At 36.4% G+C, this 27,027-nt stretch overlaps 1 protein-coding gene across 1 annotated transcript; it reads left to right on the plus strand.

The window, feature by feature from the left end:
- Window positions 1–19,935: 19,935 nt before the first annotated feature.
- Window positions 19,936–24,132, plus strand: LOC145061297 (chaperone protein dnaJ A6, chloroplastic-like). Its single transcript, XM_079008735.1, has 8 exons — window positions 19,936–20,092; window positions 20,574–20,690; window positions 21,705–21,846; window positions 21,927–21,984; window positions 22,268–22,310; window positions 22,784–22,832; window positions 22,922–23,005; window positions 23,097–24,132. The coding sequence occupies exons 2-8, from the start codon at window positions 20,584–20,586 to the stop codon at window positions 23,931–23,933; spliced, it is 1,320 nt and encodes a 439-aa protein (XP_078864861.1). The 5' UTR covers window positions 19,936–20,092; window positions 20,574–20,583; the 3' UTR covers window positions 23,934–24,132.
- The last annotated feature ends 2,895 nt before the right edge of the window (window positions 24,133–27,027 follow it).

Raw genomic sequence — 27,027 nt, forward strand, 5'->3', positions numbered from 1 at the left:
TTCAGCAAAATATGGTAAATACTTTTTAAGGTATATATATAATGAATAAACCTTTGGAAACCCTAAAACCTAGAAAATCAATAGAAATACCAAAAAAAAAAAAAAAAAAAAACTTTTTATACCATTTTGTTGGAAATAAAATTGAATTTTTTTAAAAAAACAAATATTAATCATATTTTCAGTGAATTTAAATAAAAACTTGTGATTTTTAACCATGTGGAGAGAAAAAAATAGATATCTCAAACTATTTTTTTATATTTTAGGGTTTCTTTTATGTTTATGCATTATATATATATATATATATATATATATATATATATATATATATATATATATATATATATTGGTAGGTTCCGTTGGGATTTAAAATAAAATGGAGATCTTGATATTCAACCACAACCACATAATTCACATCTATCGCTGTAATCCTCTAGTGTACCAGTGCGGTGGATCAGTTATAATCATAAATGATTATGTAGCGTTACTCGTTCCTTTCACATCTGCCACCTTCCCAACCACCAATACCGTCACCGCTACCACCACCTCTGCCACCAGCCGACCTTATCACTGTCACATCCCTCACTTACTTATACCACCGTCACATCTGCCATATATATATATATATATATATATATATATATATATATATATATATATATATATATATATAATCATTTATGATTAGGCATATACGTATAAACATGTAAAAATCATATATGATTATACCTCTCTGCCATATAATCATTTATGATTAGACATACCTCGCCCTCTGTTGTCGGAACGCTAGAGCGTTATAATAACAAATTGGGAATTGTTGATGTTGAATCTCAAGATCTCTATTATATTTTTTTTTTGAATCGCAAATGAACCGTTATATATATATATATATATATATATATATATATATATATATATATATATATATATATATATATATTATAACTTATAACATTTATTGTGGATTTCGTCACACATACAAACACAAACACTTACACGCACGTGTGTGTGTGTATATATATATATATATATATATATTAACAAACCGTTATTTCAAACTTATGTAATAGTGTAGGTCAATTTGTACTTCTTTTTAAATAAATAAAGAGATATTTTGGCATACTATGTATATTTACATAATTGACCCTCAAAAATAAATTATTAAATAATCTCAATTGGGTTGAACCAAGTGATAGAGATTGTAACAAGGTTTCCAAAAATATAAAGAACACTAAAATCCGAGTTATAACGAAGAAGTTATGACCAATCGAAAATCCGCGACAAAACCGGCAAAACATTGTTCAGTGTAAAAACCGAAGCTGCTTCCCTTCGCAAACTGTCAGCCTCGCATAGCCTCGCATAAGCCTCGGATCCGAGGCTTCGGCCTATATAAGGCATGCAAGGGTTCCGAAGAATTTTCACTTTTTCACCCTAAATTTTACCCTCTTTCACCTTTTCCACTCCCTTAAGCTCATATACAACCCCTAAAGCCCGGTATCAAGACTCGAGCCTGAAGTAAGCCGTGAAGCCCCAAAATTCTCGAGAATTCGTCCTCTCTCCTATCAAAACTTTACCCGATTTTTCGCCAAACAAACTAATTTCCTAGAAACGAAACGCTGCCCGTATTACCACCTATCAAGTGAGTTCATACCCCCGTATTTTCATAATTTCTACTGTTTTAAGGGGGGAAATACAAGTATAACACAACAACTTTGTGTTATAAATAAATGATTTCCAATCATGATAAAATGATTTTAAAACATCAAAAATACTCCAAATATTGAACTCTTTTATAAACTTATATTTTTCCAAAATATACATATTTGTATATATAATTTAATATAACTAAGATTTATTTCATTAGTTTAATTACCCTTTGTAACATGTTGAGCAAAGGATTTCATGAAAAAATAGTTATTTACCAATTCATAAAGTAAATATAAATTATAATAGGTATAATTTATGATACATAGAGCAATAATTCATATGAATACACTGTTTTACATGCAACAAGGGTTTTAATTCAAAACAAATCAATGGTTTACACTTATCAAATACATGTTCGGGATACTAATTCAAGAACATACTGACAATCATTTATTTCAGAATGATTGGGTTTTCATAACTAATATACATATAACGTTTATATGCTTTTGGATATGTTCCAGTGTTATTTTTCATACTTTTCAAATACGACCGCGAAAATTTTTATTTTCGGTAGGCCAGTTTGATGTCGATACTTTTGCAATATTGTGGTTTATTAAAGACCTACTTTAGGGTTAAGTATCCAAATTACATATACTTAATATACCAACACAATCGACATGTACTTTCATACTCTTTGAAAAATAACCACTTCATTTTAATCTATCCAGTTGCAAGTTGTACTTGCAATGGATATCCATTTTCAATTCTTTACAAGATTCTTGTTGAATTAAGTGTTTAAGTTCAAAGATATCAAATTCATATTCATTCTTGATATCTCACTATCTTTTTATCTATTGAATTTTATAGAAAAAGATGCCTCCTCGTAGGAATCCAAGACGTAACAATGAAACGGAAGCACCGATGCCACCTCCACCACCACCCCCTCAATTCGATGCTGCCATGTTCCAAGCGGCAGTCACAGCAGCTGTAGCGGCTGCCTTATCTCATATCAATACTCCTGGTGCTAGTGTGTCGGGAGCTGGTCCACGTTCTTCTAACCTTGTCGAGGGTCATGATCACTCGAGAGAGTGCACTTTTAAGGACTTCTCGAATGCCAAACCCAGGACCTTTAATGGAACTGGAGGAGTGATGGTTTTAAGGCAATGGATTGAGAAGATAGAAGCAGTCTTTGAAATTTGCTCCTGTCTAGAGGGTAGCAAAGTTAAATTTGTTGTCTTTACTTTCTCAGATAGGGCCCTAACATGGTGGAATGGCCATGTTAAGTCACTAACTTTGATAGTGGCTAATACTATAAGCTGGGAGAACCTAAAAACCATGTTGATGCGGGAATACTGCCCGCGAGGGGAAATTCAGAAACTGGAACAAGAAATTTGGGGTCTTACCATGGCCGGTGTAGACATAACAACTTACACGAATCGGTTCTGTGACTTGGCGATTCTATGTCCGGAGATGATTGCTCCAGAGAGAAAAAAGATTGAAAGGTATATTTGGGGATTGTCGCCCCAGATACAAGCAAGTGTCATTGCATCTAAACTTGTCACTTTTGACAGTGCCAAGGAAATGGAACAATCACTTACTGACCACGAAAACTGTCAAAACTCTGTGGTTACTGCCCCAGAACAACCTAGGGAGAACAACAACAACAGCAAGAAGAAGGGTTGGAACAAAAGGAAGGGAAAATCTCCTCTGGAACCTTTAAAGAAGCAACAAATAGTGGCAGTCCATGCTACTACTGTGCCTACTACCATACCTACTAATACGCCTGTTGATGCCCCTAACAACCCAACACCAACTAAACCCTATGTCGGTAGCCTCCCTAAATGCAACAAGTGAAATTTTCACCACATCGGAAATTGCCCTGAAATGCAGTGTCGTAACTGCAACAGGAAAGGGCATACTGCCCGATTTTGTAGAACACCGCTTCAACCCCTTCACCAAGTACCTGCCGCTGGAGTAAGTCGAGCATGCTACCAATGCGGTGATGTGGGGCATTTCAAGAGAGATTGTCCAAAAGCTGGAAATACCGGTGGGGTTGGGAGAATTCTAGCACTAGGTCACGAAGGAGCGGTGACAGACCCTGCAGTGGTCACGGGTACGTTCCTTCTCAACAATACTTATGCATGCATTCTTTTTGATTGTGGTGCCGAGAGGAGCTTTGTGAGCCATAACTTTAAACATCTACTAAATCAGAACTCCCAACCACTAAATAAAACTTTCACAGTGGAAATGGCTAATGGGAAATCCGAATCCACCAACGATATATACATAGGATGTACCCTTACCTTAAATGACTTATCTTTCTCAATAGACCTTATGTCAGTCTCTATCAAAAGTTTTGACGTCATAATAGGCATGGATTGGTTGTGCCCCAACCATGCCGACATCCTATGCTATGAAAGAGCTATTCGTTTGGACTTACCAACTAACGAAACTCTTGTTATTTACGGCGACAAACCCGAAACGAACCTTCAGATCATTTCTTGCATCAAGGCACAGAAATACCTTCGCAAGGAGTATTATGCATTCCTAGATCATGTGGTAGACAAAAAGCAAGAAGTGAAAGACATCGCAAGCATTCCTGAGGTCTGCAACGTTCCCGATGTATTTCTCGATGATCTTCCAGGGGTGCGTCCCGAACGACAAGTCAAATTCCGAATCGACTTAATCCCTGGAGCTACCCCATAGCCAAATCCCCCTATCGTCTTGCACCTTCTGAAATGCAAGAATTATCCAGCCAGCTTAACGAACTCCTAAGCAAAGGTTTCATAAGACCAATCTTCTCACCTTGGGGAGCACCGGTTTTGTTTGTAAAGAAGAAGGATGGATCATTCCGCATGTGTATAGAATATCGCGAGCTGAATAAGCTTACCATCAAGAATCGATACCCTATGCCTCGCATTGACGATCTGTTCGACCAACTTCAAGGGGCAAACTACTTCTCAATGATAGACATAAGATCCGGATATCACCAGTTACGAATTTTGGAGGAAGACGTTCCCAAAACCGCGTTCAGAACTCGTTATGGTCATTACGAGTTTATAGAGATTCCATTCAGATTGACGAATGCACCTGCAGTGTTCATGGACCTAATGAACAAAGTGTGTCATCCATTCTTGGACAAATTCGTTATAGTCTTCATTGACGATATCCTTATCTACTCAAAGAGCAAAGAGGAACATGGCCAACATCTTCGTCAAATATTACAAACTCTTAGATCGGAGATGCTTTATGCGAAGTTTTCAAAGTGTGAATTTTGGATCAGGAAGGTAGATTTCCTAGGTCACGTGGTCAGTTCCGAAGGAATACACGTCGACCCTTCCAAAATAAAGGCAATTGAAAACTGGTTGGCACCCAAAACACCTACAGAAATCCATCAATTCTTAGGTCTTGCTGGCTATTATCGCAGATTCATTCAAAATTTCTCTCGAATAGCTAAGCCTCTTACTACTTTGACCCAAAAGGGTTTAACTTTTAGCTGGGGAGAAAAGCAAGAAACAGAGTTTCAAATGCTGAAGCGAGCCTTGTGTAGTGCACCAATCCTGTCTCTCCCTGAAGGAACAGAGGATTTCATAGTGTACTGTGATGCTTCTAATCAAGGGCTTGGATGTGTTCTTATGCAAAGAGGAAAGGTTATATCATATGCCTCAAGACAGCTGAAGACACATGAAGTCAATTATACAACACATGACCTTGAACTAGGAGCAGTGGTGTTTGCTCTGAAGATCTGGAGACATTACTTATATGGCACGAAATGCACAATATTCACGGACCATAAAAGTCTCCAACACATCTTCGATCAAAAAGAGCTGAAAATGAGACAACGACGATGGGTGGAGCTACTAAACGATTACGAATGTGAAATTCTTTATCACCCTGGTAAAGCAAACATAGTAGCTGACGCCCTTAGTAGAAAAGAATACTCGGGACGCCGGGTAAAGTCGTTGACCATGACAATCCATTCGCATCTGTCCACGCAGATCAAGGAAGCTCAACTTCAAGCCTTGAAACCCGAAAACGTAGCAGGCGAAACCCTGAGAGGAATGGATAAGAACTTCGAAGTTAGGGATGACGGAGTCTATTATTTCATGAACCGGATCTGGACACCAAAGTTCGGTGGTTACAGAGATGTGGTTATGAATGAAGCACACAAAACCCGATACTCCATCTACCCAGGTTTAGACAAGATGTATCTGGACCTTAAGAAGCTATATTGGTGGCCTAACATGAAGGACGAAATCGCTACCTTTGTGGGGAAGTGCCTTACTTGCGCAAAAATTAAGGTAGAGTACCAGAAACCTTCAGGCTTATTACAACAACCTGAAATCCCTGAATGGAAGTGGGGTCGGATTACAATGGATTTCATAACCAAGTTACCCAAGACATCAAGTGGTTATGATACTATTTGGGTAATCGTCGATAGATTAACCAAATCCGCACACTTCTTACCAATCAAGGAGACTGACAAGATGGAAAAGCTAACAAGAACATACCTCAAGGAGATTGTTAGACTACATGGTGTGCCAATATCTATTATTTCAGACTGAGATAGTAGATTCACCTCTCGTTTTTGGCAGTCTTTACAAAACTCTCTGGGAACTAGGCTAGACATGAGTACAGCCTACCATCCGCAAACCGATGGACAAAGTGAGAGGACGATTCAAACATTAGAAGATATGTTACGAGCTTGCGTGATAGACTTTGGAAAGGCATGGGATATTCATTTACCCCTTGTTGAGTTCTCTTATAACAACAGTTATCACACTAGCATAAAAGCTGCTCCATTCGAAGCCCTCTACGGCCGCAAGTGCAGATCCCCTATGTGCTGGGCTAAAGTGGGTGACATGCAGCTAGCTAGAGGTCAAACTCCTTACAGTGCTCTCACTGGTCCAGAAATTATTTGAGAAACTGCCAAAAAGATCGTACAAATTCGGGAACGACTTAAAGCTTCCAGAGATAGACATAAAAGCTATGCTGACAAGAGGAGAAAGCCCTTGGAATTCCAGGTCGGTGACCGCATTTTGTTAAAGGTCTCACCCTGGAAAGGCATGATACACTTTGGAAAGCGTGACAAGCTGAACCCAAGGTATATAGGACCATTCGAGATTCTTGCCCGAATCGGCCCTGTAGCTTACAAACTTCGATTACCCCAAGAACTAAGTAACATTCATCCTACCTTCCATGTTTCGAACTTGAAAAAGTGTCTTTTCGACGAGACTCTTGTGATACCACTTGAGGAAATTGAGTTAAACGAGAGCCTCAATTTTGTGGAAGAACCCGTAGAGATACTAAAACAGGGAAGTTAAGAAAACCAAACAAAGCTGCATCCCGATAGTGAAGGTTCGCTGGAATGCAAAGCGGGGACTTGAATTCACATGGGAGCGGGAGGATCAAATGCAACAAAAATACCCACATCTTTTTCCCTAGTCTATCTGTAAAGTAAATTTCAGGATGAAATTCTCTCTAATGGGGGGATAATATAACAAACCGTTATTTCAAACTTATGTAATAGTGTAGGTCAATTTGTACTTCTTTTTAAATAAATAAAGAGAAATTTTGGCATACTATGTATATTTACATAATTGACCCTCAAAAATAAATTATTAAATAATCTCAATTGGGTTGAACCAAGTGATAGAGATTGTAACAAGGTTTCCAAAAATATAAAGAACACTAAAATCCGAGTTATAACGAAGAAGTTATGACCAATCGAAAATCCGCGACAAAACCGACAAAACACTGTTCAGTGTAAAAACTGAATTTTTAATAAAAGGCTTTCTAGCCTTAACAATCTAAATGAAAGTTATAGTTTATGTTAAACCGAGAACTTTCATAAAAAGAACGCCAAAATCTGACTTCGTATGAGGAAGTTATGATTTTTCTAAGTTTCGGTATAGCAGTGTACAGCTAAAAACTCAAAATAAAGATCGAGTGGTTTTTAGCCTACATAACCTAAACGAGAATTGAAGGTCTCGTCATTAGTAGTACAACGGTAAAAAGACAGACAGAAACGGACGTCGTATGAAGAAGTTACGAATTTATAACGGATTCACGTCCCGGTCTGTTTAAAATAATAATATTAAAAATAAAGTCAAAATTAGCCGACAAAGTCTAAACGAAAGTCGTAGAGTATAACTTTACCTACGCGTGCATATAAAGAACGTCAAAAACGGAGTTCGTATGCAAAAGTTATGAATTTTACAAGTTTTGGCAAAAAAAATAAAGAAAAATAGCAAAACCCGGGAATTTTCGCATGAACAGTAACGCCACGTCACCCCTCGCATGCGAGGCCCCCACGTGTCAGCTGTTGATTGGACCGATGCCTCGCGTGTCGCCTTCTGATTGGACCGTAGCCGAGGTCCACTAAGAACCGGACAGCCTCGCATGAGACACACCGGACCTCACCCTCGCACGCCCCTCGCACGCTCCTCGGACACCCCCTTCGCACGTGCCCTCTTCCCATTGGACCGAGGTCTGGTCCAATCCGAGCCTACCACCTCCGAACCGAAGTTGCTTCCCTTCGCAAACTGTCAGCCTCGCATAGCCTCGCATAAGCCTCGGATCCGAGGCTTCGGCCTATATAAGGCATGCGAGGGTTTCGAAGAATTTTCACTTTTTCACCCTAAATTTCACCCTCTTTCACCTCTTCCACTCCCTTAAGCTCATATACAACCCCTAAAGCCCGATATCAAGACTCGAGCCCGAAGTAAGCCGTGAAGCCCCGAAATTCTCGAGAATTCATCCTCTCTCCTGTCAAAACTCTACCCGATTTTTCGCCAAACAAACTAATCTCCGGGAAACGAAACGCTGCCCGGATTACCACCTATCAAGTGAGTTCCTACCCCCGTATTTTCATAATTTCTACTGTTTTAAGGGGGGAAATACAAGTATAACACAACAACTTTGTGTTATAAATAAATGATTTCCAATCACGATAAAATGATTTTAAAACATCAAAAATACTCTAAATATTGAACTCTTTTATAAACTTATATTTTTCCCAAATATACATATTTGTATATATAATTTTATATAACTAAGATTTATTTCATCGGTTTAATTACCCTTTGTAACATGTTTAGCAAAGGATTTCATGCAAAAATAGTGATTTACCAATTCATAAAGTACATATAAATTATAATAGGTATAATTTATGATACATAGAGCAATAATTCATATGAATACACTGTTTTACATGCAACAAGGGTTTTAATTCAAAACAAATCAAGGGTTTACACTTATCAAATACATGTTCGGGATACTAATTCAAGAACATACTGGCAATCATTTATTTCAGAATGATTGGGTTTTCATAACTAATATACATATAACGTTTATATGCTTTTTATGAGACATTCAATTCAGGTTGTTTAATTCATTTTAGACAACCAAGGTAAAGCCCTGACATTATAACCAGAATCTCCAGTCAGGGGATCGAAACAAGTTGTGTGTAGATCTATATCGGGATTGACAACCCCGCACTCAGGCTGCTAGCTACAGTCAGGCATACACGCCAATGAGTGGCAATTGTTATCAACAGTTTAAGCGCTTATCAGGCGTTCATCTCTTAGTATGGTTGTAATAACTCATTAAAAAGATATTAACAACACGTTAGTGTATAAACAACTAAACGTAAGTACATCTTCAAAGTACCAGTTTACAAAATGCAAAGTACAATGGTATACTATAGTTTTCAATAACAGCTGGTGAAGCTAGGCACACTCTCAAATACAAGTTTTACAAATACATTGGTTTACAAATAGGACGGTTTTATGGAATAAAACTACTTTTCACATACCACAGAAAATATGGGATTTTCTAGAAGTGTTTTCATATTCAAAATACAAAGACACCCATTCAAAAATAAAGACTTATGTACTCACTCAACTTATTGTTGATACTCTCTTTTCAAATTACTTGTATTATCAGGGAAATAATAACAGGTACTCCCCGAGCTTTTTGAGAAGATGGAGCCATTAGGAGTCTTATCTTCTTCTTTTGTATAACTATTTTGGTTTCAATATACAATGATTGAACACATGTAAATATTATACTTTTAAATACAATGGTTGTTTGTGCTTTGATTACTTTGATACATGTGTCGTGATACTACAAATGAAGTCCTCCACCCCCGGACGTTTCCGCCGTCTGGTTTGTGGGTGTGACATATATATATATATATATATATATATATATATATATATATATATATATATATATATATATATATATAATGTAAGATGGCTTAATTTTATGAGGCTGTGAGATGCAATTCTAACCATTCATTTTTGTAGATAAAAAAAACATTTTTAAAATGCAAAATAATTGAAAATTTTTTATTTTTTTTTCAAATATTATTTTCGTCATTTATATTTTCCAAAAAAGAATAAAAACGGTCACCAAGCTACAAATATGTATCTAAACTCATGAAGAATGTAATGGCTAAATCTCTCCCACATATTGTTCTCCTAATATCGTCATTTCTAGAGAGAAAGAATAGAGAGGGAGAGAGAGATTTTAACACACAGAGAGAGAGAGAGAGAGAGAGAAGCAGAGAGGTGGAGTGTGGGAAATAAGGAAATGATTAAGAATTTGGGAAGGGATTTTATTTGGGAGTGTATGGCCAAAATTTGAAGTTATGAGGGAGGTTCCCTCTCTCTTATTTCTTTTAAGAATTCAAACCTTTGATTTTTATAAAAATTTCCAAGTTTTATAAAATCATGCACATTAACCTAGTTTTTATTCATAAAACCTTGGTTTTTAACTTCTAAAATAAAGGTAAATGCTGATGATTTAAATTTTTATTTCCTTGATTAATTTTCCAATTAATTTTTTAACATGATATATAGAGATCCATAATTATTTTTATAGAATTTATGGTGTTAAACTTGTAAAATTTAGGTTTTAGGGCTTTTAGGGTTTTGGGATTTTATAAATCTTTGGATATCAAAATATATTAAATTTTTGAGACTTCAAATTATTTTAAAGTTTCATAACTCTTTCCTAGTTAGGAATAATGTTTTTAGTTCATCTTCATTGAAGTTTTGGCATTCTATGTACTGGTTAAGTGATTTAAACGAGTTGTGAGAGTTAAGTGTACTAGTCCTAGATTCTAAATGACCCTAAGTTCCTACAAGACTATGACCTAATTTCTACTACTAGGTCAAGGATATATTGTGTCTATATGCTTCCTACAAAATGCTCGAGTCGAGGAGTGACCGGAATTTGATAATTGTTACAGTTAAAGTAGTTGTAGAATTTACGTTTCAATGTGAAATCTAAGTACACTATCCCTCGTTTCTAATTGTTTCCCTTGTTTCTAATAAGTCAAAACTTAGCTTCTATCTACTACTTATAGCATGTGTCATGCCTACATGTGCAACTAAGTGATTCAAGCGAATTGTGAGAGTTAAGTGTACTAGTCCTAGATTCTAAATGACCCTAAGTTCCTACAAGACTATGACCTAATTTCTACTACTAGGTCAAGGATATATTGTGTCTATATGCTTCCTACAAAATGCTCGAGTCGAGGAGTGACCTGAATTTGATAATTGTTACAGTTAAAGTAGTTGTAGAATTTACGTTTCAATGTGAATTTTAAGTACACTATCCCTCGTTTCTAATTGTTTCCCTTGTTTCTAATAAGTCAAAACTTAGCTTCTAGCTACTACTTATAGCATGTGTCAAGCCTACATGTGCAACTAAGTTTATTCAAATCTAGAACCGAATTGAATTTTGATGGTTGTCACAAATATCGATCAAGGAACCTACAAAAACTCCAAAAAGATTTTATTTTCTTCTTTTCCACCTTTGTTTAGAATAACATTTAGTTAGGATATTTATATGCATGCATTTTTGTTATCTATTTATTCTTACCTCTTTAGACCACATGAAACATGGTCATAAGTATTAAATCACAGATTGGACTTGGGTCTTGTTATGGAATTCCTTGTGTTTGACAAGTAGGGCACATTTTGAGACTGACATACCACTTTTTGACTGCTTGTGTGGGGGCTCAGATGTAGGAGCTTAATTGGTTCTAGGTACATATGGAGGTGGTTAGTCAGGATGATGTGTGTAAGCAAAGACTAGCTCGAAAAGGTATTTTGAAGACATGGAGATTCACATCTTAGTTAGGGGGAATACCTCTATGTACTCTTAAGTCTTGCCTGAACCTTGCATAGATAGGTTCTCACCACCTTTTGAGTTAGGTCTTTATTTTTATAGGGATCTAGAGTATATAGTTAGATAGGTTACGTTCATCGCGCCTTACATTAATGAACTTTGAGGCGGGTCCCCGAATTTTCATTTTTGGGACCATAGGTTTTTTGGTAACGCCCATTTTTGAGTCATTCCCCACCCTTTTTAGTAGATCATTGATTCACTGTCAATGTTCATTAGGTATTTATATTAGCCTCTACATAATACTCCTTTTTCATATTTATGAAGTAATTGGAAAAGTTGAAGAAAAAGAAAAGCAAAAACAAAAAGAAACGTAACAGAAGATTCAAAGAAAAGCAACAAAAACGAGAGAAATGAAGAAAAAAGCAACACAAAAAGAAGAATATGAAATCAAGTGGAAATTCAATCTCAAGCTACCTCCTTAGAAAAAGAAGTAGAGGTTTTTTTATTGTGGTGCTATATGGGGAAAGTTGGTGAGCTTCTTTTGCTTACTTTTTGGATCTGAAAATTAGATGTTTTTCTCTACATCTTGGGAGCTTTTGAAGGGGAAGAAGACTTGAAGAACACATTTTTTCATCTTGTTTTCACTTGGATAATGTTTGGTATCTCTAAACTAATTTACTTTTCTTTAATCGTAACCATGTTAGGCTAAGTTTATCTTTGGTTGATGTTGGTTTAACTCATTGATGACTAGTTATTTTGAAGATTGCTTATGAACTTGTGGTTGAAGTTTATGAAAGTATTTTCTAGTTAAACATCTTTTTATGTTTGTTTGTCTTTAATAATGAGTTTAGATGAATGAATGTTTGATTTGTTGGCTAATTTCTTGATTAACTAATGGATCTTCGAATTAGTAAGCAAAAAATAGTTTATGTGTTTGTTTTCATTTCACCTAAGCTATGGAAATACTCCCTTAATAATGTTAATGTAAGCATTTGATTACCCTTTGGACTTGGTGACTCTTAGAACTTAATGCTAATTGATTTTCACAAAATTACAGGTTTCATCAACTTTGTGACTTTGATTAAGGAAATGTGTTATGAGCTCTCAAACCATTTTAATAACAAAGAAGACTTGATGTGATTTATGCTTATAAATTTATATAGCCAAGTTAAATGAAATGACAAGTATTACAACAAAACATCTAATGATAAGTTAACTAGTTGTTCATGTGGTGAATGTCAATATGAGTCATCTTTCTCTCCTTGATTTAAATCAAACATTTTACTTGTTTACTCGCAATTTCTATATCTTAGTGTAGCTTTAGTTTCTTTAAAACAATCAAAAGATCACCCCCCCCCACACACACACACATTTTTACTTTTATCAACCACTTATACTATTTTAGTGTGCAAGATTTAGGGTGTTTATTTTTTTGGCCTCGACAACGACCAACGTGTTACCCCTACCAACTAGGTAATGTTGCAACTACAAATTACACAATTATGTTGGCTTTTGATTGTTAATAAGCATGTTCTTCATATTCTTGGTTTCAGTCAAAAGACAATATTATTGTTCAAAACTTTGATGAATTATATATTCTTGCTTTTAGTAAAATCTTAGAGTAATTGATTTTTTACATGCATAAAAACCAATGTTTTCATCAAATGTTTTTTCGGTCTAAGTTTTAATGCGTTGTCCACACCCAAATTTAAATATTTTATGATGTTTGGTTTATTGTAATTTTTATCATTAAAGTTATGTATTTTGGGTTGTCATATTATATCAAAATATTTGTAATCTATGTTAAGTAAGGTATGTACTTATGGTTGTATTTCTTGTAACGTTTGAGTCGCATGTTTGACTACAAAGTAAACCGTTTGACTACAAAGTAAACCATAAGGCATAAACAATCAACGAAAAAATGGAACAAAACTAAAGGAATGTTGATGGTTCATGTGTTTTTAAGCACACATGCGGACATGAACAAAAAACTGGTCTCGGATTGGTCCCGAGAAAAAATCTAGACTGAACCAATCTAAATTAACATCGGACTGCCCGATATCATTCAAGACCGGTCTGAAACAAAAACATATCGTTTCGAGTCTAGTACAAAAAAAAAAAAGACGAGACCGTTTCGAAACCAACTCGAGACTAGTATAAAAAGGACCGGAAGCAAAATTTTGTATATATTTTATTTTTTGTATTAAGTACATATTTTTAATCACCTTACCCAACTTCTTCTCTTCATTATTTTATGAACAAAGCTATTGTATCATTTTTATTAAATATTAATGTATCATTTTGGTGTTTTGTTAACGAAAATATTCGAAATCGAAACCAAAAACTAAAACACCGAAGTTGAACCGAAAAGATGCATACAAAAACCGAATAGATTGGGATTGATCCCAAAAAGAATGGTTCAAAAATGACCGGACTAAAAAAAATAATGACTCGAGACCGTCCGAGACCAATAAGAAAAAGAAAACTTAACCGTTTTAACATACTAAAACATTGAACCGTCTTAAACCGATCCGAAACATCCAATATACACACACGTTTCCTACCAAAAGAGGATCTCATGCCCAACCATTTTCTTGGACCCAATGTGCACTAAAATTAAAAAATAGTAATTATTTATGACATTTAATAGGAAATTTATTAATCTAATCCTTGTAAACGACTTTATTAATAAAAATAACCCATTTTTTTAAATGACCACTTGCTCTATAATATCGTATTCCGAAAGTCCGTATGACTATTCAGGAGTTTGGGCGTTCAACGAATTTCGGAATACGATATTCCGGAGTATTTATTTTCATTCTGGAGTTGGTGTGGAGTTGGTGGATGGTTGGTAGTGTTTCGGTCCGGAATCTGACACTGTCGTACGTTTTGAACTGAAAAGTGCATTCCGAACTACAGTCTGGAATGTGCGTACATTTCCTGAGTGAAATTCCGGGAAGGCAAAAATAGGTTATTTGTTTGTTTTTCTACCCTATATGCAGTCCGCTTGTTTGTTTGGTAGTATTTTTATACGTTCCAGAATGAGTATGCATACAAAATTCTTTCGCGTGCTAGTTTCTAGTGGATGGCAGTGACAGCGTATCGAGGGATTTATACAGTATATTGCTCAAGACTACACATGCTTTGGTGTAGAGATCAACAATGATATCAAATTCATAGGGTTAATTACTTTGGTTGCTTCCAAGTTCAGGCTACACACTAATCAAATAAATCTATCTTTTCAATGTCCCGTTTCAAATATAGTTATGTTGATTCTTGACGATGGTGATGTCAAATATTTTCTTAGTTTTGTTGTAGTATGCCTCCTAACACAACACAAATGTTTGTTGTTAATAATGTTATGAAAAGTGGTATTCATCGCTTTGGCGGGGAAAATCGTTCCGGTGGAAATGGGTCTTCCGGTGCTGGAAATAACCAAATATGTATTTTATTACCTATGACAACCAACCATGTTCCTTCTTACAATGGCCCTATAGATGGGGGTGATTATAGGTATAAAGGTAAGGTTGTTGATGATGCTTCTCCAACAGTCGATGTTGATGAATCTATAAATGATGAGCAAAAACTAACATTCTTGGTGGATGATGGTAATATAATTCCACACAGGTAGCCACTTGAACATTTTCAGAGTTACATTGAATTTGATGGGGATGATATTGAAGGTGAACAGGAGGAAACTGATCCCTTACAACCCCGAAAAAACACAACAAGAAAATTTTCCTTATTATTTTTCCGATTCTGAAGAAACACAAACCACTCATTGGGGTATGCCTAAACCTTTATCATTGCTCGAATTAGCTCAACAATAACGTGAAGGTTCTACAGCCCATAATTATACTTCCTATGTGAAGTTATTCCAACTATTCAAAAGCAAAAAAGAACTTAAGCTTAATTTAGGATTCAAAAGTGCTACGGAAGGCTTCCAATATAGAGTGTCAAAATCTACAAAAGATAGGTTTGAAGCTGTTTACTTTATAGAAAATTGTGATTGGCGGATACAGAAAATGAAACACAATACTGCTGATACATTTCAGGTGGTTAAACTATTAGAGAGACACACTTGCTTAAACACAAAACTACATCCACATCATCAACAAGCCAACAAAAAGGTATTGGGTCACTTCTTGAAGGGTATATTAACTGATAGTACAAGTAATATGTTGCGAGGGGAAAAAATACAACGAATTTTAAATGATCGTCTTAGTGTACATATTTCATACTTTGAAGAAAGCTTTTAAAGACTATCTTTATATTGTTACAACTTGGAGAAGAAGAATCCAATGAAGGTTAGACATATAAAAGACAAGTTATGACAACAAATATGAATACTTTTTCATGGCTATCGGTTACACGGTAATATTTCTTATATAATGAGTTCTTTATATTTATCATTTTTACACGTGTGATCGCTCTAATGAATAATATATTAATATTAATTAATTCTTAGGTTCGAGCGTTTCAAACTTGTTTGTGTCCTATTATTATCATTGATGGATCACACCTTAAAAGGAAATACTTGGGCACGATGTTCATAGCAACAAACATGTACGATAATAATCAAATCCTCGTTATTGCATTTGGTGTTGGGAAAACTGAAAGTAGGGAGTCATGTATATGGTTTTTATCAAGACTCAAAGAATGTATTGGAGACATGCCCTCTTTGGCTATCATATTAGATATAGTCGATTCAATTGAAATGGTCATTCAAGCTGTGTTCCCGAACGCATACCACAAACTCTGCTGTCATCATTTGTTGATGAATATGATAACAAAGATCAACAAACAAGAGAGAACAAAGATTTTGTTTTGGGAGGATGCAAAAGATTACCGACAGTCTGATTTCAAAGAAATTTAGGGTAGGCTACGTCATGCACTAAACGAAGACTATCGTACATGGCTAGAAATAATCGATTACGAGAAATGGGCAAGGTCGTATTTCCTTGTGGTTCGGTATAATATTATGACATCAAACAACGCCAAGTCCATCAATTCTTTATCAAGAGACGCACAAAAACTACAAATAACAATGTTGATTGATTTCTTTCGAGCAACTATGCAACAATGGTGGTGTCAACGACGTAAATGTTGAAGGTAACTATGTATATTATAATACTTCCATGATCATTGTATTATAACTTACTATGCATGCCAACATATATGTAAATGTTTTTTATAGTTGAAAGCAAAAAATATATTACTTAGTATGATGAGAAGGTTATCGATAAGGAGGATAAAAAAATCCTCTAGTTTTCGGGTATACCAAATTGATCAAAGTAGATATGAGGTGACCGACCAAATGAAAAATGGTATAGTAAACTTGGAATCTCGTTGTTACACATGTGGGAAATGACAATTGTCAGGTATACCTTGTTCTCATGCTATGGCGGTATTCAAGGAACTGTGATATCATCACTGCAATACATGAGTGTCATCATATTTCAGAATAGAAACATATTGATCAATATATATATATATATATATATATATATATATATATATATATATATATATATATATATATGTTTCCTGCACCATTACCAGCTGAATAAGAACAACCGGATGAAGTCATGGTTGTATTACCACCATTGATGGACAAATGACAAACCGGTCAACCACAAAACCACAACCGTATCCCATCCCAAGGTAAATGTCGGATTTAGAAAAAATGCAGTCGTTGCCAAAGGACTAGTAACACAAGCAGAAACTGTGATGCTTAGTTTCCCGCAGATTAAACAAAAACCGAATCTTTTAGTATGACAAGTCAAGTGCCAAAAGTAACGTTAAGTCTAAGTGTAGATCTAACGTTAAAACTACTTAAAAAATAGTCAACAATATGAAACAATTGATCTACAAATCCGTAGTGATGTCTGTACGAAATTATAATATTTTACAAAATTCTGTCCGGAAGGATAAAATTGTTTTTGTTACATGGTGATTAGGAAATTGTTTAAAACATGCACAATAAAAAACCATAACACAAATATAAGGATAATCTACAATATCTATCTATGGGGCACTCTCACTCAACCACAAAGCAACACGCTCCTGCTGAGTAGGTTGCAACAATTCGTTGGGGGGGGACGCTGCATAAAAGAATATATAAAGGTTAATGTTATGTTATTTTCTCATAACAACTTATATATTATAATGTGAACTAAGCTACATATATTTCTAACATCAAGAATACATTTACAGTCAACAATGTATAAACGCCTCATCGGAAGGTATGCAACTACCCGAGGGATAACACTTGATATAGGGGAACCAACTATAATACTGTTAGGAAATGTCTTCATGATCAAAATCTACAAAATTAAGATGTCAAACAAGTAACCAACATTTTACAATACTTGTTGCTTAAAAGATATTATGAAACATAGTCAACATACCTTAAATTCATAGACAAAATCCCTGCAAAGTATATGTATGTCTACTGTCGACTCTTGCCTCGGTGGGGTTCAAGTGCACCCCAATCTTATCAAAGAAAGTACGCAACTGTCTATAAGTGAAATCCCATATCACTATGTTCCATGGGTACTTGTGTTAACAATTGCACTTAATAAGTATGTGTATCATTTGATCTATGTAAGTAAATAACTGTATACATGTTAAACTCACCTAAATTAGAGATGATTGCGAGACGTTCATTAGTAACCGGTTGTCGAGGGTATTTCCCCAAAAATCCCTGCTCTAGCATATATAGTAGGGAGACTCTCATCGCGTCTGCATCACCTAACTGATGAGGCAAGTCATTGAACACGTGCATAAGGTCAACCATTCTTACCGAACGTGAAGCCGACACAAATGGAAATACACGTTGTTTGAACTGTGCAAAATCATAACTCGGGGGGAAATAGTCCCCGAACCGCAAACCGGTAATCAGGCAAAAAACTTTCATGTCAAAGCAAACCCGATAGTCGTGTACCGAAAATAGAAGCTCATGTAGGTCAATTGGAGGTAAAGTAGTGTATTCCTTGCACATAAGTTATTGACAGTGTAAGGGCGACATTCTACACCTATCGACACGTGAACATAATCACCAAAACATGATTGCATAAATATGGATGCACAAGGTGGTCTATGTTGTGATCGAGCCATGATTTCCCACCCGAGTTCACACCTACAGTTTGTAGTGACAACTGCTTTGTGTATTCTATCATGCTACAATCAAAAGAATCATTAATTAGCCAATTTAGTATGTATGTTTCAGAGGACAATTTCGAAATACACTATTCCGGATCACATATCTGTATCAGAATTTCAGAACAAAATTCTGGAACCTATTTATAGATACGGTCTCCAAATAATAACATTCCGGATCCATATTTCGGAACTGTTCGTCGGATTCCGGAGTAGATCTTAATATTCCAAATATGTTATACGGATTTCGGATTTGTTCCGGAAGAGTCAAAATGAGGATATTTGTAAGATTTTTCGATATAACATACATATATAACTAAATGTAATCCCATATTTCTCTTTAAAACCTATATAATTGCATAAATTATATAGGTGTTGACATACAATCTGCAGTAAAGATGTATAATTATAAACTTACATATAAAAAGTGATACTCTCCACCGTTAGAAGAAGACATTTGTGAATTACTAAGTTCGACACAGTCTCCGAAATGAAGGTTGTATCAGTTCAAAACAGGTTTCAGAATGTATGTTCGAGAAATGACATCCAAATGAACTCCAAAAAGGTATTATATGTTGGACCACAAAATCGGGTCGGGTCCTATAACCATTATCATTTTCTAAAAACGAGTCAGAAATAACCCGTTCAGACCATGTCGTTAATTTATCAAAAAAAAAAAAAATAGTTATTTTTTTTAAAGTATCATTAGAAATGGTTAGATTACTTGATTTCCCTTTTTAATATATATATATATATATATATATATATATATATATATATATATATATATATATATAATACAAAAATACGTTTATATTAAATTAATTTATTCCTATTTGAACTTTTCTAGACATCTCTTGTACAAACCTATTTAATTAAATATTTTTAACTCGAACGAATGGAATTGAAAGAAGTAATATCCACGGTCAAAAACAACCTATCCTACGGGAATGAGGTGGGCAGATGCGCACAGGAACATAAACGAATAGGGCAGTATTTAGTATACGTCTCCACGTCCAAAGAGCTTCTCTTTCTCCCTCTCATTGCCTCATCTCTCCAGTAACCTCTCCGCCGGCAACCACCACAATCCGTCGTGCGTAATCGTCCAATTCATCACTACAGATTGTTCATCAACTTCGTTCAGGTTCGTCCCTTCAATTTCATTCAATCTCCCTTCGTTGAATTTACTTGTAACTCTAATTCGTCGTTAATTTTGGTTCTATCTCTCCCTACATACACACTTTTTAATTTTTATTTGCTATTGAACGCATATTCGTCTGTCATATTGGATGAAAAACCCTAGCTTTTTGTCTTGGTTGACGTAGGGTTTTGTAGACGGAGTTGTTAGAATGTTGATATCCTGACGAAATCATTTCTTACTAAATTGATTATCACTCTTGTCTATTTATAAGTAAAGCCTCCATTTTTATCCAAAAAGTGAAGAGGTAACAGCAAATCATGCCTAATTTGAGGATTTCTTTGAAACATATTTGTTTTCTTTGAAGTTCTGTGGAGTCTATATAACCTAATTCAATGACACAAGTTCATATTTCATAAACTATTTATTGTAGAAAGTATTGTGAAATTTCAAGTTGTAATATTTATTAAGATTTGTCATTTTTCAGAGTATATATAATGGCAATTGTACCTTGTGCGAGTAGATGGGTGGCTATGTGGGGTGTTCAACCTCAGTCAATGTTGAGTGTCTCTTCAAGTAGCAAATCTCATGTCCATATGCCTTGGTGAGTATTCTTTTGATTGTTTAACCTGAATTGTGTTTATCAAACAATACACCAAATTGTTTTATGTATCCTTACTGGATCTCTTTAGATGTTGCTTTGTGTCCTATACTTCAGTCATTTATGAACTAACTTTGCAGTAATGATCTCTTTCAGTTTTGTTTGACCTTGTTGTGCCTTCTACTTCCCCTTTCTTGGATTCTACTTGTGCATATTTTGTAGTGTTTTTGTTATTTAGGAAGTTAAGTAGGCGGTTTAATACCATGGTGTTTGTGTTTCACGATTCTTGAAATACTTGATGGATGCATTAGTTTTCATATTACAAAAGTTTTGAAACCAAAGTTAAGTGGTTTTGAACCCATAATTAAGTAATAAAATAGCATAGTTAAAGTAGAGTTGGCCACAAGCTCTGCAATTATCACGGTTAAAATTTCAATAGCGGTCACACGCTGCTATTTGAAGTCGTTATCGTGGTGGTATAACGGCTTTTTATTATATATATATATATATATATATATATATATATATATAAATATAATAAGAGTATTAATACTATATAGAATCAATATCATAAAAAGTCATATAAAAACATACCATAAACCATATGTAGTGTTCTAATTAGACCTGACAATTCGTGTATTTGTCATGAAAACGTGTCAGCTACGAATTTGACACGTTACGATTACACGATGAGAAATAAGCTTTATCTCAATTTTTAAGATGTATTCGTGTCGTGTCGTGGCTCTCATAGATTCGTGTTTTCGTATCTGAAATTGCCAGGTCTAGTTCTAATAGAGTAATATGCAGCTCAGTTAGTCGTGGTTTTCATATATTGAAAGAGATGATCTCATATATGAGGGAGTGGAGACATAAAATTAGGGTAACCGAGTCTTATAGGACTTAATTTTATTATCTTTATGTGTTTTTTTAGTTTTTATCGACTTATATATTACATTGGTTACTATTAGTACTATTTATATGCCTATTTTATTATAAGTTATTCTTTTTTATCATTAGTTTTTCAACAAAAACAAGAGCATTTGCATCACCATGTTCAAGCTTCTTTTCACAAGGTTCCATGCATGCAATATACGATGCGAGTTCATTTAGTAATTCTCGTAAGCGTAGAGGTGGTCGCCTCATTGTCCGAGCTGAATCTGTAAGTTTTATTATTTTTATTTTTTATTTTTAATTTGAAGAAAATTCCTTCTTGATTTTATTTTTTACTTTTGTTTACAGGATTTCTATTCGATACTCGGTGTGTCAAAGAGTGCTACTAAAGCAGACATTAAAAGTGGTTAGTAAAATTTTAACTCCATGATAATAATGTATTTTTTCAAGGATTGTTCTAGAGCTAAATGCAAGTAATAGCAACATATTTTCATTTATATAAATTTATAACATTGTGCTTTCATTTTTTTTTATTAAGACAATATACTTTGAAAAATCTACGGAATTCTTTGTATTTGGATGCATTGTAATAATTGGGTGGATTTTTAGAAATAGAATGTTGTCAATATACTTTGTTAATTTGAGTCCTTTTAATAAAATAGTTAATAATTCTGTTAATTCATTTTCAGCTTATAGGAAACTTGCAAGGAGTTATCATCCAGATGTGAACAAGTAAGTTTTACTACCAATTCCATTTATATAAACTATTAGTTGTGGAACTACTTAATAATAAGGAGGGCATTTATGTCTTTTTTACAAACAAGAAATCCAGTCAAATTCTTTAAAGTTAATTTTTAAAATAAAATGGGTAGCTTTTTGGGTCATTATGAACTCCCTTGTTCAATGATGTTTCATATTGCTCTCTTAATTATGTTTAACCTTAAACAAAATTATTTTATTTAATTTTATTGTTAATTAATAATTGTTATCTGAGTTTTGTAATTCAATTTTTTTTTTAAATGCTATTGTTAAGTACTACTTTTTTTTATATATTTTTTATATGCTCAAGTCTAAATTGCATATTTAATATTTTTGTCCCTAAAAGTATTTTTTTTTTCACTAGGTTGCTTTTGTTTTGGTTTTAGTCCCTACATACGTAAATGACTATTATGCCCTTGCCTTATTTTTGTAACGTTTCTTTGCAGAGAACCAGGAGCCGAACAAAAGTTCAAGGACATCAGCAATGCTTATGAGGTAAAACCGTAAAAGTAAAACTCATCATTCTTCCTCTAAATTCTCACATCTTTCAGTAAATGACAAAATTACCCTTCTTCTCAATACAGGTTTTATCAGACGACGATAAACGATCAATATACGACCGGTACGGCGAGGCCGGACTCAAAGGCGCCGGCGGCATGGGCAACGGGGTAAGTTCAATTCAATCCACCAAAAAAATCATCAGAACAACAAACTTTTCATTTATTCACTTCTAAAAATTTCTCAAATTAATCCAAACAGGATTTCAGCAACCCATTTGATATCTTCGAGTCACTATTTGACATGGGCGGAATGGGCGGCGGCCGGAGCTCCCGCAACATGGCCACAGAAGGCGAAGATCAAGGCTACAACCTCGTTCTAAACTTCAAAGAAGCCGTATTCGGAGTCGAAAAAGAAATCGAAATATCAAAACTCGACACCTGTCCAACCTGCAAAGGATCCGGCGCCAAACCGGGAACCACCGCCTCCCGCTGCTCCCCTTGCGGCGGTCAAGGCCAAGTCATCTCCTCCGCCAGAACCCCCCTCGGCATCTTCCAACAAGTCACCACCTGCTCCTCCTGTAACGGAACCGGAGAAATCTCAACCCCCTGCGCCACATGCTCCGGCGACGGCCGAGTCCGAAAGTCAAAACGAATCAGCCTCAAAGTCCCTCCCGGCGTCGATTCCGGTAGCCGGTTGAGAGTTAGGTCAGAAGGTAACGCCGGAAGAAGAGGCGGACCCGCCGGCGACCTTTTTGTGATTCTCGATGTTCTTCCAGATCCGGTGCTGAAACGTGACGACACCAACATTTTGTACACTTGTAAGGTGACGTATCTGGACGCGATACTTGGGACGACGGTGAAGGTGCCGACGGTTGACGGGGCGGTGGATCTGAAGATTCCGGCGGGGACGCAGCCGGGGACGACGTTGGTGATGGCGAAGAAAGGGGTTCCGGTTTTGGGGAAGGGGAATCGGAGAGGCGATCAGTTGGTGAGAGTGCAGGTTGAGATACCGAAGCGTGTGAGTGGTGAAGAGAGGAAGTTGATTGAAGAACTGTCAAATCTTAAAAAGGGTAAAGTTCCAAGTGCTAGTAGATAAGATGAAAATTTATTTGTTTTTACTTTTTTGGGGGATATAATTTTAATATAATTAGGAATATTTTGTAGCAAAATTTTGTGATGGAATATTGGAATGGATATTTGTTAAATCTTGATTATAAGTGTAATATTCAAGAAACCTGCAAGTTGGGTAATAATGTTGACAAGTTGATACTAATAGTATTATGAAAGTTATGTCATTTTCTATTAGTTAATTCCTTTTAGATCCTTTTCATGAGCATGTTTGGAGGTTGGATCTTTGTTATGACTTATGAGTGATAAGCGATAAGATTGTCCAAAGCTCCAAATGGTTTCTCCTTAAACATTTGTTAAGCATTTTCTTTGCATGTTATGGCTCATGTGAATTACCCAAAACGTTGTCGTAATGTTGTGAATACCGCTCCACCCTTGTCCCTTGCGTTTTTGTAAGGTGAGTTGGCGTTAAGATGTGGTTAAATGGTGACTTTTTCGATAGAACAATCAAATTTACGGTTGACAACGACTCATTTTTTTTAAAAGTCGGGTTGGTGTAAGCACCTATCTGTGTTGAGCTGCAGAGCATGAGTTGGTGAACTCAGTGTAGTGATGTGTTGATGATGAGATTATGGGGTGATAAGAGAGCAAGTGGATCCGGGTAGGAGTAATCGCTTGGGATTATCTGGAGAAACCATGGAGTGAGCCCATGGTGTGTTAGTGAATGAGAGAGTGTTGTAAGACTACAGGGAGCCGTAGCATTCATGAGTCAGTGGGAGAGAGTGTCGTGATACTGCAGGGAGCCGTAGTACTCATTAGTCTTCGAGAGAGTGTTGTGATACTGCGGGGAGCCGTAGTACTCACTAGTCAGCGAGAGAGTGTCGTGATACTGCGGGGAGCCGTAGTATTCACTAGTTAGCAGGAGAGTGTTATGATACTGCGGGGAGCCGTAGTACTCACTGGTTAGTGAGAGGGTGTCGTAAGCATACAGGGGGAACCGTAACAATCAGTAGTCGATAAGAGTGAATATTGTTTTGCGGGAAGCTGTAGTATACACTAGTCAGAGTATGACGCAAAGGAGTTCTTAGGCTGGGGTAGCCTTACCGCTTGAGTCTTCGGGAACCTGGTTGTCGGACCAGGGGCGAGACTGGGGTCTCTGTGTCGGTCGAGGATTGTTGTATCCCGGGTTGAGGAGGGATTATTGTAATCAGAAGGAATTGGAGAGATGGTGTGTGCATAAATTCGCGAATCGTGGGTTCAAGTTGAGTATCAAATTGGAAATGAGTGGTTCCAATTCTGTTGTGGAATCAGACTCTCGAGTTGAGTTTGGGACAACTCGTGTATTGAGTAGGCGGGTTGAGGTTTCGGATTCACAATTGGGTTTCATTTTGAGGGGAAATGATCTCCATCTGATGTCTCAGACCGGAGTGGGTCAGTTTCGTTGGTATGGGAAGAACCGCGAGACGCATGGAACCAGTAGATGGTAGACGACTGAGGTCGGAGGTGAGATGACTTCAGATGGGGTTGTAGTATTCGCTTGGGTTAAAGCGAACTTCGTGACTTGTGTGTCACAATGAGCCGAGGTAGTTAATGTGAGAAGGAAGCCGGTATGTCGTTTTATTGGGTATGTGGGTAACCTTTGGAGGTTCAACTATTGGGTCAGAGATGACCGGGTGCTCAGTGTTGGAAGGGACATTTGAGATGAATTGGACTTATGAATAAGGGTGTCAGAGGATCATTCCGAGCTGGCTTGACCGCTTCCTTGTCCGAGGGCAGAGTTTTGAGTATCGTTCCTTCAGAAGAGTTCTGAAAGCTGTTCAGGTGGTGGGTCCTTAGTGGGTTTTGACCTTTCCGTTCCTCTTGAGTTCGAAGGGGATCGATTAGAGAATCAGAGTTGGTAGAGTGTTCGTAGAGTCTGTTAGTCGATGGACGATTAACATAAGGGTGTTTTGCGAGAGTGGTCTGGCAGGGAGACAGACTACTAGGGTTTTCAAGTTCTGGAGAGTCAGATCGAGTACCGCAGTGGCAGAAGGGTCTATCCCTCTTCGGGGTCGGGAGTCCCTGTTGGGTTTAGGTGTCTTTGGAAGAATTGTTGTATGATATGAGGTCCTTTCGGTGGTACTTCTCGGGTTATTGGTTTTGATCTATGTGTGATAACGAGCGATTTCGAGGGCGAAATCTAATTCAAGTGTGGGAGAATTGTAACATCCTGTTTCGGATCATCCGTGATTAGGGGTTGTGGGTTGTAACCCAGGTATGAGGAAGTCTCGGGGTTGCGACGAGTTGCTAGAAGCGTAGGGCATCTCGTCACCTTTCCGTGGATATGAGGTACATTGGAATCAGAGTTATATTGAGGAAGCAATGGAAGTTTGAAGTTTTGGCAAGAATAATCCCTTATTTGAGAAAGGTGACAACTGAGTACGCTGGGGGTACGTGTGTGTACGCTTAGCATACTCATGTCCATGACTTCTAAGCGGAGCCACCTAGTAGGCTGGGCGTACCACAGGGTACGCTGGGCGTACTAGGCACAAAGTGAAAACCCTAATTTTGGGTGTGTCCCTATATAAAGAATGAGATGGCCTTATTCCTGGCCACCATCCTCAGGACATAAACCCTCTCAAACCCTAAATCCTCGTTCTTGAGCTTGTGTGTGTCCATTGGAGAGCCTTAAGTGATTTTGGGTGTTCTTGGAGTAAAGAAGGAGCTTTAGAGAAGAAGGAGTGAAAGTCCAGGCCTTGGATCTGAGCATATCTGAGTTGGGTGCTTCATCATGAGGTATAAAGCTCCAAGCTTTCTCACTCTTTTGTTTTGTGCATCATAATACAGTATTTTAGGATTTTTGTCCCAAAAGGTGGAGACTTTAAGAGATATTGAGCTCCAGAGACTATGATCAACCCCTTTGAGTGTATTTAGTGGTGTAATGTCATAAAAATCCAATCTTGGACGTTGGAATCAAGCCATGCATGAGTTATGAGCTTTTTGAGATAAGAGAGTGAGTGTTTTGGGTGTTTGTGACCATATCAGCCATGCAAAGGCTTAAAGTCACGGACTTTATGGTGTAAGGGTTATTAGGGAATCCAGATCCCTGATTTGAGTCAAGGTCTTAACTGATTAAGACCAAA

This window comes from Lactuca serriola, chromosome 7 (assembly GCF_051521515.1).
Source record: "Lactuca serriola cultivar US96UC23 chromosome 7, Lser_US96UC23_V15, whole genome shotgun sequence".
Lineage (NCBI taxonomy): Eukaryota > Viridiplantae > Streptophyta > Magnoliopsida > Asterales > Asteraceae > Lactuca > Lactuca serriola.